Source organism: Aythya fuligula, chromosome 23, assembly GCF_009819795.1.
Source record: "Aythya fuligula isolate bAytFul2 chromosome 23, bAytFul2.pri, whole genome shotgun sequence".
Lineage (NCBI taxonomy): Eukaryota > Metazoa > Chordata > Aves > Anseriformes > Anatidae > Aythya > Aythya fuligula.
In genome coordinates, this window is record NC_045581.1 from 7,395,872 (window position 1) to 7,409,809 (window position 13,938).

The 13,938-nt window shown below is 45.0% G+C and overlaps 1 protein-coding gene across 1 annotated transcript in view; it reads left to right on the forward strand.

The window, feature by feature from the left end:
* Positions 1-780: 780 nt before the first annotated feature.
* MAN1C1 (mannosidase alpha class 1C member 1) overlaps positions 781-13,938 on the forward strand; it is a 34,811-nt gene continuing 21,653 nt past the window's right edge. Inside the window, 4 exon segments of the mRNA XM_032202445.1 lie at positions 781-1,040; positions 1,043-1,213; positions 1,216-1,359; positions 8,501-8,597. Of these exon segments, the coding sequence (XP_032058336.1) occupies positions 807-1,040; positions 1,043-1,213; positions 1,216-1,359; positions 8,501-8,597 (646 nt within the window). The 5' untranslated portion in view covers positions 781-806.

Genomic DNA, 13,938 nt, shown 5'->3' on the forward strand with positions numbered 1-13,938 from the left:
GGCAGCTTCTGAAAGCCTGGTGAGGAGAGAGAGAAATATCCCTGGCCCTGTCTGTCTCGTCCTTGGCCCCGAGCACCCTGCCCGCCCTTCTCGGGCTCCTCACTCCTCGTCCCCTCGCTCCTCGTCGGAGCGCCGAGCCCTGTGCTCGGCCCGAGGGTTGCCCGGCTTCTGGTGAGAAGAGGCCGACAGCCAGGAGCTGTGAGGGACGGCGCAGAGCTGCTCGCAGACCAGAGAGCTGCTGGCAAGTCAGAGAGAGCGAACTCGTGTGGCTGGAGGGTGGGGGAACGGCTGGGGAGGCTGCAGCTCCTCCATTAAATAAACGCGCTCTTATCATCTTCCCCGCCCCCGCAGAAATGCTGCAGCATGAACCCAGCGCCTAGAAGGACGGCCCCGCGCCTCCCCGGCCCCGCGCCCCGCGCCGGGCTCTAAGGCGCCGTCCGGCTCGGAGCCTGCGCGGGGGACAGACGCCGGCAGCGGCCCTACCAGCGGGATGCGCTCACCGCCGCCTTCATGCCGGGAGGGGGAACCCTGAATCGCCGCTCCGCGCCCTGCCAGCCCCTCGGGCCGTCCTCCCGCGCCCCGGCCCGGCGCCCGCTGGCAGCCCCTGCCCGCCCTCGGCCCCCGGGCCCGCGGCGGGGGCCCGCGGCACGGCCGGATCCGGAGCCGTTCACGCGTAACCCGCCGGCGGCCCCCCGCGAAGGCGTCCGCCGCAGCCGGCGGGGCGGGGGGTGGGTCCCTGAGCCCTTCGCTGCGGCAGCCGGCGGCGGTGGCGGCGGGCGCCGCGCGGCGGCTGCGATCCCGTGCCCATGGTGCCGCCGCGGAAGCCGCCGGGGATGCCGGGCTGGCCGGCGGCGCTGGGGCTGCGGCTGCCGCAGAAGTTCCTGTTCCTGCTCTTCCTCTCGGGGCTGCTCACGCTGTGCTTCGGGGCCCTCTTCCTCCTGCCCGACTCCTCTCGCTTCAAGCGCCTTTTCCTGCCCCGCCGGGCCGCCGCCGCCGCCTCCTCCTCCTCTTCTTCTTCCTCCGCCTCCTCCGCCCGCGACGCTGCCCTGCCCCGCGGCCCCCCCCGCCGCCGCCGAGCCCCGCCACGCCAGCCCCGCCGCCCCCCGCCGCCTGAGGGAGCAGCTCCGCGCGGCCGGGCCGCCGGCACACACGGCGGCGGCGGCGGCGTCCCGGCAGCAGGTGCGGGGCGACGGGCGGCGACGCGAGCTCGACACGGGGGCGCCCCCCGCCGCCCGGGAGACGCGAGCTCCGTCCCGCTTCGACTACGAGCGGTTCCGCCGAAGCCTTCGGCACCCTGTGCGGGGCGGGCGGCCCGGCGAGGACCCCGACGCCCGTGCCCGAAGGATGAAGATCAAGGAGGTGAGAGCCCCCCGGCTTGCCGTCGCCTCCCCTCGCGGTCTTCGGTCATCCCTCGCCCTCCCCCCGTAGCCGCTCTCTTACCTCTCCTCCCCTCCGGCCTCGTCACCCCCTCTCCTTTCCCCCGGCACCTCTCGGTGTCCCTCACGGCCTTGGCACCCCTCCTTCTCCTCAGTCACGCTCCGTCCTCCCCTTGCAGCCCTGTTGCCCCACTGGTCGCCCCTTGTGGCTGCTTCGTGGTGTTGTTTCCCCTCACAGCCTTGCCCCCCTGCCCCCCAGTCATTCCTATGCCTGCCCCACAGCCTCACCCCCCCATCCGCCATCCCTCGCCCATCCCGCACAGCCTTGTTCCCCAGCAGTCTCCCTGTGGCTTCCACCCACAGCCTCATCTGCTCCTAATCGTGCCTCGTTACCCCTGCACTCCTCATGCTCCCCTCATTTCCCCAAGGTTGCCCTGTTCCCATTTCTCAACCAGGCCACTTGAAACTCCGCCCCCCCCCGCCCTTTTCCCATCTCCAAGGAGGATGACATGAATCGGGGAAGGAGGGGGGACAGGACACAGGACAGGACAGGACATCTCTTTCCCTGGGGGTGTCCTGCAGCATCACTTTGCTCCTGTGATGTGTCAGTGGGTCTGTGTTTGCCTGTGTATGCACGCCTCTGCTCTCACTGGAGGTAATGTTAGGGTACACAGTAAGGTTTAACTAGAAATTAGAATGAAACAAAGGGAAATTTTATTCCGGATGTTACTGAGGGAAGAAAGTTGCTTGGTGGGAAGTGGTTGTGGTTTTGCAAAAGGCTCCTTCCCTGGGTACAAACACAAACCTGGTTGCTTCGCAGTATTTGAACACACAAAAGCTGGTAGGAGATGATGAAACTGTGCTCGTCTGTGGGCATGGACAGATGAGATGCACTCACATGGTCATGGGAGAGGAGGCTTGAGGCTGACTGTAAGTTATTTTGTCACATAGTCCAGGTGCAGTTGGCTCAGGACTTGTTATCTGCAAACAGTGGCTTGAAGATTGCTCTCATTTAGACCCCAACATGCCTGGGTAATGTTGGCAGCAGGGTTACATGGATGTAACGGAGGGGAGAATTTGGCCCGGTGCCTCCAGTTTGGGTATAAAAGCCTAGCAACCATACAGATATTGCAGTGCAGTCTGTGACCTAGATAACTTAGAACTATAGATTCTGCTAGTATTAGAATGTGTTTGCCGTTTCTCTTGCTACGATGAATAAAAATCTTGTAGTAACTTTTGATTCTGTAAGCGATGACGATGAGTAAGATATGCAGATTTAATTAAGCAAAGTACTAATTTCCTGGTTTCCTTCTGTCACAGAGGAGTAGGCTATTCCATAGAGATGCTGACCCATGTTAAATAGGGATGGAAGAATAAGAATACCGAGGGCTTTCATCTACAGTAACCTGGGTTTTAAAAACACTTATAATCAGGAGGAGATTTTTTTTTTTTTTTTTTAATCTTGTTGGTCATTAAAACAAAGGCTGCAGCTAATTCTCTGCCAGGCAACCATACACAACACACTCAGGGTACTGAGTTTCTGTGTGGTCCCGCGTGTGATTGAACTATCCTTTTACTCTACCTTTTGGCTTCAGGGGAGTCATAATATTACAGTACCTGGCCCTCTCACGTGCTTGGAGCTATGGGAATGTGTGCTTGAATAAATTGTAGCCTATGATAGTGTGATGTACTCATGAATAACCCAGCTTCCACTCTATACAAACAAATCAAATTGGAAACCAAATTTATGAGAGCTAGTGGAATTAATTCCTTCATTTGTTTATCACTTTGTTTGCTTTATCACATAAATGCTCTTTATGTGATGTGAGAGACGTGTGTTATGTAATGTGTATAGATAATGTGTGTTAGGTAATGTGTGCTGTAGCAGTGAGTCTCTCTTCTCTCCTTCTTCCAGAGCTGTAGGCCCTGTAATTCGCTGAAATGTGTTCTGAACTGTCACGATACTTTAGGTTTTCTTTTTCCCCACTTTAGCTGCTCTTACAGGTCAGCAGATTTGTAATGGGCAGGATTGATATGGATGGAATTTGTTGATCCCCATCTGCCTGCCAGAGCCTAGTTGAAAGCTAGGAGAAGGGCTGATGCCAAACACAGAGACTTGGAACTTTGTTTTCTGATAGGACCCTTCAATCTGAGCAGGGGTCTGAGCTATCTCCTCTTTTCCACCCAACCTCTAAGCTTTTTGAAGCCAAAGAAGAGGGTATGACAGTAGTATCTGGGCTGCTATCTGTGTGCCCCGTAATGTGGCACTGCAAGGTCTTTTTTTTCTGCTTAAAAGGTAATGTTGTACAGAGTGTAAAACTCCCCACTGTGGTGTTGTCTTCTTTACTTTTGTTGGGGAAAGCTCTGAGCAGCACTAGGGGCACCAAAGCTTTTTTGCAGATTAAGGAGCCCAACCAGAGGGTATATCTGCTATGCTGACTCTGTGCTTTGAATGCTGTGTTTCCTACTGGTGCTGAGCTGAACAAGAGGTGGATTAGCAAATTTAAATTATATGTATGTCTCTTAGAGGTAAGTACTGCAATGAGCTGGGCTGACAAAGGGCAGGCAAGTATTCTCCTTTGCACTGGTGGGTAACTTATCGGTGTGGCAGGCTTCTTAGGTTTAGTTTATCTTTTTAAAGACAAGTCCAGAGTCAATAAGCAGTTCTTTCCCTTAGAAGAAAAAAGAAAACACCTGTATTTCACAGGCTATTTTTGCAAAAGGTCATTGGTTACCTGAAGAATTGCCTAGGATATGCAGCTGTGTGTTATTGTGAGCAGCCAAGTACAGTGGGCACTCAAACCTTTTGAAGAAGTTTCCAATAAAATCAAATAGCCATCTCCCCACGTTAAAGGTTGGGAAATTAAAAAAGATCTTGGATGCACCTCTTAAGCTGACTTCTGAAAAATGTATTGGTTCTATAATTGATTAATCATGCATGGCTTCACAGGGAATAGTATTTGGCACATGTGGAAAAAAAACAGCTAATGACTGATGTTCAAAAACAAGCACAAAAAATGTATTTGTAGTCAGAAAGTGACTGCAAAGATGCCACAGTGGGAGTCCATATTTATTCGCTTTCAACAATTTCCAGATCAAATTGGCTCAGTGAAAAGTCAGAATGATTTTCCTTTCAACTGCTGCTACTGCAAGCTCAGCCTCAGATCTGGGAAAATCAAACTCCGTGGTTTCTGTCTTTTGCATCGTAACAAGTAATAAAGATTTTGCTGTTGGAGCTGAGCTGACAGTTTTGTTGATGATGGATGAAGCAGAACAGACTGCTTCTTGCAGTCCCGCTCCTGCGTGTCTCATAGGTAGGGAAGTGGTGTGGAGAGAACAGCATTCCTATGAAATATTTTTATGCCAGCCCTGCAAATACCATCTAGTGCTTAAGAACAACCACTGCAACCAGCTAGACCTGCAAGTGTCCATCGAAGTGGAATAAGCGGGCTTTCTTCCAGTCACGAACATCAGAGAAAACAGGTGAATGCTGAAATAGACTTGCTGGTTCTTTCACTCTTCAGATACAAAAGGCAAGTTTCCTTGCCTGACGTCAGAGAATACCTAATAGTTTAACTTGACCGAGTCCATTATCCCTTTTGAATAAGTGAATATGTCAAATTCCCAAGTTTTTCAGTCCTTTGCTGGAATTGTACTCTTGGTTTGAACCATACATTCATCTCTCTCACGATTAGTAATACTGAAGTGTATTTATTTTGCACTGCAGTTGTTTTCATCCTGGCTTTTCTTTTCGTTTCACCTTGCTGTCCTCTTGTAAGACAGCTCTAAAGATGTATTTGCTTTTGAAAATTGGAACACAGGAAAGAAGCCCATCAGAGTCCATGCACAGAGCTATCCCGCATCATTCTGCAGGTTAGCAGGCACCTGTTAAGGTAGTCTTCTAAACACAAATATGTTGACGGTTTGTCACCAAAAGATAATTGACAAGAAACAGAAATGTTATTGGGACTTAAACTCTTGTGGAAAGTTTGGTGTTGGTGGTTGAGTTTGATTTGTGTGATTTTGACAGTCCTGACTAGCGATCCCTTCTGTAGTGAAAAAGAGCATCTTGCTGGGGCAGAGATGGGGAAGTCTTGCATTTTATCCGTCTGAATCTCTGCCGCAGACCTGACCCCTGGTGGGAAGTGTGTCCCTGTCAGATGCTGATTTAGTCTTGCACACTTTTGTGGAGGCAACCTATAGATATTCTTAGGGGATTTTGCACAGAGGCATAAACACTGAGAACTAGATTAAAGAGGAACTAGATTAAAAAACAATTCTCAGTTTGTGTTACAAATTGTCCTGATGGTATGATGCTGCGTGTCGTGTTATCAGGCATCCTGTCTGAGCTGTCACTTCTCTGAAAGCAGCAGTAAAATCCCCGAAAGTTTCCCTATTCTGTGCACCTTGTTTTTGCATTTGTTCCAAATGCCTTTCCTTTCTGCAATCTGGGGATGAACAATGCTACAAGCAAATAATCCGCCAGTGCATTCAGCGCATGTGTAACACCACACAGTTTCCAGATGGAAGAGTCTCTCCTCATGCCTGTCTATCGGAGTGAGGCGCTTGGAAAGCATCTAATCCTTTGTGGTGGTCAAATGTAAATCCAGTGACTTCTGGCAGACCTACTTTTGACAATGGGAATAAAGAAAAATGTTCTCAGTAAAATACTTACTGTAATGGAATAGAATGCAGTATATCTGACTGGTTTGGGGTCATCAGTCAGACCATAATTCTTTTTCTGGGGGTAGAACTGCCTTTGCAATAAGAGTTTCTCTGCAGTTTGAAGCACTGACTGACTTCAAGCTTGCTATAATTTTCATTTGTTCCAGGCTTTTTCTCATTCATTTATTTACTCCATGAAAAAGGGCATTATAAACTGTAAATCCCACAAATGGTGCAAACAATATATCTTTTGCTCCGCTAGACTCTGGTGGCTTCACGCAAATAAAACTTAGACCTAACCTGTCCAAAGTTTGTTTGAGCTGTAGGATATGCAGTTAATCAACTAGGATTAACTTTGATTCTAGGAAGTGGAGAAGATGAGATTGAAGCTTTTTGCCTCTACTCAACCACCGTGTGCTTTGGTCTATACTTAGAATTTGTTCTCAGAAACGTTGCCATTCTCTTACAATCTAGCATCTCATTAAGACACTGTAACTGCAAAATCAGCTGCTTTTGCTGACATGTTTCCAGATTTAGATGCAGCTGGATTCAGCCGTGTCTTAATGCCTGAGATGGTACTGTCAACTGATTTTTTATTATTATTTATTTTTTCCCCCCTCTTTACACAGTTAAATCTAGTTGCATTAGGAATTTAATTAGGAGTTAGTATAATTGTGTTTTTCTACTCTTCCCATTCAGCTTTCCCGGCAGAGGCAGTGAATCAGGAAGACTCAAGTTCTATTTCTGTCCTTATCACTAACACTAATGACTTTGGGCTGCTAAGTGCTGTATTTTTCTTGTTCCTCCAGTGCAGATGTGCCTGCTAGTCTTGCCTTTTTTCTGATTGTGGCAGGGAGGGAATGCTTGCCTCTGTTGATTAGAGGTGAATAACCGATCTTTAGTTTGGCCCCTCTTTCTGGGAACAGCAAGCAGAAGGTGAAACTTCTTTTTTTCTCCTTTCTAAATGCAGGATACTGAACGGTGCCTTGTGGCTATGTGATGAAAGATAATTTCTTCTAATTTCAAGAAGAATTCCTCCATTGCTTCCAGTGATGGAGATCAGTTTTCTAAGCAATGGACTGCTGCGTCTGACAATTTTGCAGGAGAGAGTGGGCTGTGGTGGTAAATAATGCCATGAGAACCATCCATGCAAATTTGAAAACAACCTGCCAAGGCTTTGCCAGGCCTACCACTTGATTGAGTTACTCTGTTGTATTTAATTCTAGATAAATTATTTGCTACATGTCACTTTACAGTATCTATCTATCATCTAACACTAAATAATCGGCAGATGTATTTACGGTCAATAGGTTGACAAGGTTTTGAATTTTATTTTAGAAGCTGTTACAAAGAGCTGGATCGTATGGGTGGAGTTGCATATTCAGTCTGGTTCTTTGGGTGTAGAAACATGAGCTTTTACCTTGCGTTTAAGGAAAAACTGGATAAAATAGCAGCAAAAGCAGCTGTCGGAGAGCTGATGCTTTCCCGAACTTTGAGCTTTGTTTTGGAGGATATATTTGTAGAAATTTGCTTTTGAGGAGGCAGGAATTAGTTGTTTTTTGTTTAGTTCTTTTAAGGAAGAGTAGTGTGAGTGTGCATGTGTGTTAGAACTGCTGCCTTGCAGTCCTCAGGGAAAGTTTAATGTGCTGAGCATAGGCGGGACAGTTCATGTATCCCAGAAGGAATTGTTTGAGTTGGAACAGGTTTCTCAGAAATTGCCCAACCCATCTGCAGGCTGTCTCTTAGGAAAACACTTTTGAGTTTTGATAGGAAGATGCCAAAATGCCATGGATCTTCCCCTTCTTCCTTATGAAGGTATTCTGTTAATTAATAGAAAGAAGGCTTCTGTGCAGTGCTAGACCATTTTCTTTGCTTGCTCACCACAGAATTAGGTGCATTGTGTACCTCTGTAGTGTTGCTTTGCCAAGTTGTATGTGTAAGTGCTGTGAGGTGGGCAGATAAGATGGTAGGTGGTTTTGGACTTTGAGTTTCATTATCAGAATCATAATGAAACATGAAAACTCAGAAATTAACATCCCTGTATTTAGATATGTGTCAGCTTTGGCCTTACGTTTTTATCCCATTTTAATTATTGTTCTGAAATATCAGTGCTCCTCACACAGGTCAGTAATCTAGAGATTGAGGCGTGTTTCCAAAATTCCCCCATGGTTTGCACAGCCCAGGCCAAAAGTGGATTCTCAGTGTGTCTAATATTGTGGTACTTCTGAAATGTGCCAGTCCCAAGTTTTGCACCAGGAGCATTGGGTCTAAAACACCTTAGCAAAGTGCTCAATGCAGTCCCAGTCATCAGTGTTCCATGCAGATTAAGCTTTTATAATTAATGGCCCATTGATTGCCGGTTTTAGCAGTGACTGGGCAAATATCATCCCTTCCCAGAACTGAAGTTCAGAAAACTTTTTGTTCCATTAAGTGCTTTAATTCAAACTTTCTTTTTGCAGATGATGAAATTTGCTTGGGATAGCTACAAACAATATGCATTTGGAAAAAATGAACTACGACCACTGACTAAGAATGGCCACATTGGTAACATGTTTGGTGAGTTCTGCATCAATTCCAATGTAAACTCACTGCATTTTTAAGGTCATGCCTGCTATTATGTTAATTCCTTTCTATGCAGTGTGGTGAGGGTATCTGCAACAGCTTTGATCTATCTTCTTTCCACTTTTATGAAGTGATACACACAGCACAGCTCCTAGGAGTTACCTACCCCTGTCTTATTGCTGGGAATATCATTCCTACAGGCATCACTGAATGCTCAGACTATCAATTCTGTGTACAGATCTAGCATCAAACATGTCTAGGAACAATGCTAAATCCATGCATTGTCTATTAAAACATGAAGTCAGTCCCAACCTGACAATGCTGCTGTTTAAACTTATGCATGTCAGACCAAACTGAGCATTTTCTCTCGCATTGCTCCACTGTTGAGCAGGATGTAAATTCCATGAAATATTGAATGAGTGAACGAATATTAAATTTTCTTTTATACTATGTGGTTACTTGCTTGCATAATTTTACTCTTTAACAGATTACCTTTTTTAATTATGTGAGCCAGAATCTGCTTTAGCAGCGCTTTCTCACCCCTCTTTGGAGAAAGCTTGCTATCCAGGGTTCTTTTGGCTTCTTTCCCCAGGACTGTTTTTCAGAGATTTTCCTAGATTCCCTCATCCAGAGTAGACTAGAATAGAGTTTTTTTAGTGATCAAATAATCTGTGAACTTTATTTCCTCGGGGTAAAGGGATTCGACTACTATAGTAGGAAGAAACATTCCCATTTCTGTTTTTGCACTCTCTGGGTGTCCTAGCCCTTCTCTTAATCAGTTTGTATGACATGCAGCCTTGAGAACTTGAGATTTGTGTGAGAGTGGGTGTTTGAAGGTGGAAATAGCATCACATATCCTGTAGGATGGCCATAATCTTAAAGAGCAGCAGCCCTGTTTGGCCTCTGAATTGCAAGTGCAGATAGCCCTGATGGAGATGTCAGAGAACAGACTGGCTTGCAGTTCAACCACAGCACTGGGAGAAACCTTAGGGTTCTGCTTGTGGCACCACTATCAAATCCTTTAATTGCCATGGATAAGGCACTTGTCTCTTCAGTTCCTGCAAAAGTATCGGAAGAGTTAACTGTTTGCAATATCTGTAAGTTGCATGAAAGTTGCATTAACAATTGTTGGGGTCTGGAGGAAGCAGTTTGGGAAGCATGCATTGTAATAGCACAGGCTGCATATGACCAGCCCCTGCTCTTACTCGTTCTCACTTCCATCAGGAGCAATGATTTGTGTTTGTTCTTCTTTTGTCATCTTCTTTGCCCACCCCAAGAATACTGATTCCTTACTTAAGAATTAGCATTAACTTTAGCACATAGTTAAGCATTTTGCAACTTTTCCATTCTGGCAAACTTGTCAGAATTCCTCAAGGAGCGTGCCTGTAAACAGACAAAAATGCTGAAAGCTTTTAAATGCATTTATCATGACAAAACAGTTGGCAGAACTTAGGCTTGTTTGTAGCATGTCTGTGAGCACTCTTAAGGAAAATGGTTTGGAGCACAAGAATTTGCAGCCAATTGTGGAAGAGAAAGTACATGGCATATTTCAGCTTCTCAATAGTCTTTTCCTCCTTCCTTGATACCGTGACTATGGCAGATCACAAACTCAGCTCAAGTCAACAATGTTGTAATGTTGAAAAAGAAACAAGTCTCACCTCTGGATGGGTAACTAGCGTGTGTTTTACACAAGGCATGGAAAGGCTCCCATTCTCCACACTGGCAGAGACTCAGCTAGGACAGCATCCACTTCAAGAAACATTTGGCTCATCCGGAGAGTTTGGAGGGGAGCAACTGAGGAGAAGGCCATAGAACGTGACCTACAATTAAGCTGGAAAGGTCTGGGGTTGCTAACCCTTGAGTGGATAAAAACTTGGTATCAGTTTTCAAAGACACAGAGACATACTGCAATGTGTAAGACAATAAACCATTCTCCATATCCATGGGGAGAAACAAAGAAGTCACAGCTTAACTTTCATCAGGAGAGCAGGGTCAGACACCAGCACAAGCTTTAAAACTGTAAAGCACTGAAGTAGAATACCTGTAGTGACTTTCCAACTTTGGATACCTTATGGATGGCTTAAGAAGAGTAGAAGTAAATGACCTCTCACTGTTTTTCATTCTGTGATTACTCACTAAGATGAATGAGAACTGCAGGTCCCCAAAAAGTCTCACAAAGATGCCCCTTGGAGATGCACCAAAGTGATACTGGGGAAAAAAAAGTGATACATAATATGCTTTTTGGTGGTTTGACTCCCTGCAAACCCCCAAAGCTACCTTAGTGACAAGAGCACATCACAGTTGCAATTTTGGATGTACACAAAAATCAGGAAATTAAAAATGCTGGTTCCCGTAGCAACCAGGATGCAGCCTGCCAACAGAGAAGAAATGTTCTCGCCTAGTCAAAAGGTGTAAATTTTAATGCCTGAAGGCAACTTTTATCTCCAGATGATTGAAGAGGGCCTCAGTGAAGTCATTGAAAGCTCTCTACTCTCATTTGCAGAGAAAAGCCCTATCCTTACTTCCTTCATTGCTGAATTACCTGCTCTTGCTTGCAGAACACAGCACAGAGTTGAGTTTGGAAATCAAGATGCAAGACAGACAAATCATGGCTGCTGTGAAGACCATCACCTAGAAGACTATGATCTTGGACCATTCTGCATTGCAGCATTCACAAAATGCTTACCACGACACTCTGAACACGTAGATCCACCCTTGAAAACAGTGAAAAATCTGAAAGTTGTTGTCTATGGGATAATGTAATAACTACTGATTAAGAGAGGTAAGAGACTTCTTTTGTCGCAAAAGGTAGCACAGATGAAAAAAATAATGTCAGAAACAAATACCTGGCAAAGTTATAGCAAATGAATTTCTGCAGCAGGTGCCATATGAAATGTAAATAAAAAATTGTCCAAATCTAACTGTAATCCAGATGAATATCCAATGAGATACATAACAAAAGTGGCAAGAAACTTCAGCAATAGCACAAGAAAAAATATGATAAAGCAGTAAACGTGAAATCTAACACAAAAAAGCCAGTTCTGAACTTGTCTAATCTCTTCAGAAGTTTCAGGAATGGAATAAGAGTGAATTAAAGCAAGGAATGTAAGTGGGTTTTCTACTACACAGTTCATAGTTACTCATCTCCTCTGAATAAATGAAGAAAACTAAATACAGGAGGATAAAGATAAGCAAGTCATGAATCTCAAGACACTTCCAACATATTTAACAAATAACTGAAAATGCATCTTTTAAGTATTTTTAACTTGCTCTGCTTCCTAATATAGTTTCTAGTAGCGCAGGTGGGTTTGTGTCTGCAGCAGAAATTCCATGAAGCATTTGACTGCAAATTGTGGCTAGAAGACAAACTGCTCTCAGCATTTCTGAAAGACAAATTCTTTCCAAAGCAGAGGTACCTGTGTAGTCAGGGGCTTCAAGTTTAGTATTGAACTCTGAATATTCCTTTTTATAATCTACTCAGCACAGAGTGGTGCCATTAAGATACTTGGAGTGGATACTAGATGTCAGTTGTATCCAACTGGATGTGCCAAACCTCCAAACAGCCTTTGCTGTGAAGTTGCCACCAACATTTCCATAGTCCAGAGAAGAATCAGTGAAGTACAGCGACACCCACTCTCGATTGGCTGCCTGTTAATCACACGCTCAATAACTCTGAAGATCAGACAATTATTTCAGCATAATTAGTGTCTGGAATGAGGCACAAGCAACATATATTAAGGGGGCATTAAAAAAATGCCTAAAGACAAGCTCACTGTATTTTTTTTTTAATACAGCCCCCTGGAGAGTGAAAAAGGAAAGCCAAAAATCCAGTCACAGCCTGGATCATTCCCCTGTCTGCACAGTAACAGGGCTGCTCATGCATGTCTTACTTCCTCCACAATGCTGTAATGTTCTATTCCTCAGTGCTCCTCAGCATCTTGAAAAGAGCCTCTATAGAATGCTCTCTAATCATAACAGTTCAACAGGATTTTTTTTCTTCTAGTGTTTTCTTGTGCTACTTTAATGGTTGTTTTTCCTAATTTTTTGTTCCTTCTCTTCCATTTTGCTGTGAGCAGTAGTTCTAACAAATTCCAAGACACACTCCTACTTTTAGGTCTCATTAAACTCAAAACTCTGCTCAGGGTCAATGGAAAGTTCATGAAATTTGCAAGGGAGCAGGGGATGACTAATGGTTTTACACTGAGATGATGTGAATTCTGCTCGGTTTCCTGCTAAAGACAGGCCCAGACCAAATCCTCACTGTCCGGTCTTTGCAGCTGTCCTCATATCTAAAGAGCTGCACAGAGATTGTGGATGCAAACATACAGACACTGGAAGGTGCGCCTGTGCTTAGCATCGTAGGTCAAGACTGTTCCCCACTGAATTTTCTGAGTTTGTTCTTTTATTTTCTAAGATGTAAGTCTCAGCTGAAGGGAGATAAATTTATTTGGTTCAAATCAAACATTTTCAAGAATTGTTCACACAATGAAGCTGATCTGGTCTAGCTCAACCCAAGAATAAGGGCTTTAATAGCAAAGGTGTTTGAAGAAGCCCACAGGACACCACATGGGACATTAACATTTTTTTTTCCCATTTAAACTTTTCAAATGAGCATTTCAAGCTTACAAGGCACTACTGTAGTAAGTTTAAATCTCTGTGTGAGGTTTAGGATTCAGTGGAACCCTGATGTTTGAGCTAATGTTTGAAACAGCAATTTGAAGGAAGCCACCATTCTTTGCATGACCCAAGGAGAAAGCAGAGCAGGAACGGGTCTCGCAGTAGTAATGACAACCTTGGTGTCTGGAAAGAGCGATATTAGGCAGGTGGAAGGCGGGAGGGGGGAAGTAGCAGGGATAAACGTCAGCTCTTATATGGATTACGCAACCAATCTCCAACAACTTTGATAATAGTAGGTTATCTTGATTCACTAATTCATGTTGACAGGAATCAAGTTTGTTGCTACACATTTCAGTGACAGCAAAAACCGATGTAAAGCTAAAATGCCCTTCCTCTGAAAATAATATTCGTCTGGGTAACATTACACGTGAAAAAAAAAAGATGCCAGAGAGCAACAGTGTTTCAGCAACATCTTCATTACGGTATATTTTTCTCTTTTAAAAGTCCATGAAGACAACTGCATAACATAATGTGCAATAGGCAGCAGAAATAATTCAGCACACAAATTCAGAGAGCAATTATTACTATTACTATCATTATTTTAACCACATAAAAAGACTCCAGGGTTTTGTAATTTTGTGATCATAGGGAAACAGACTCGGGCAGAACAGAAAATTTGCACCAAGTGATTGCACAATTGGAGGTTAGCATGTCTCTT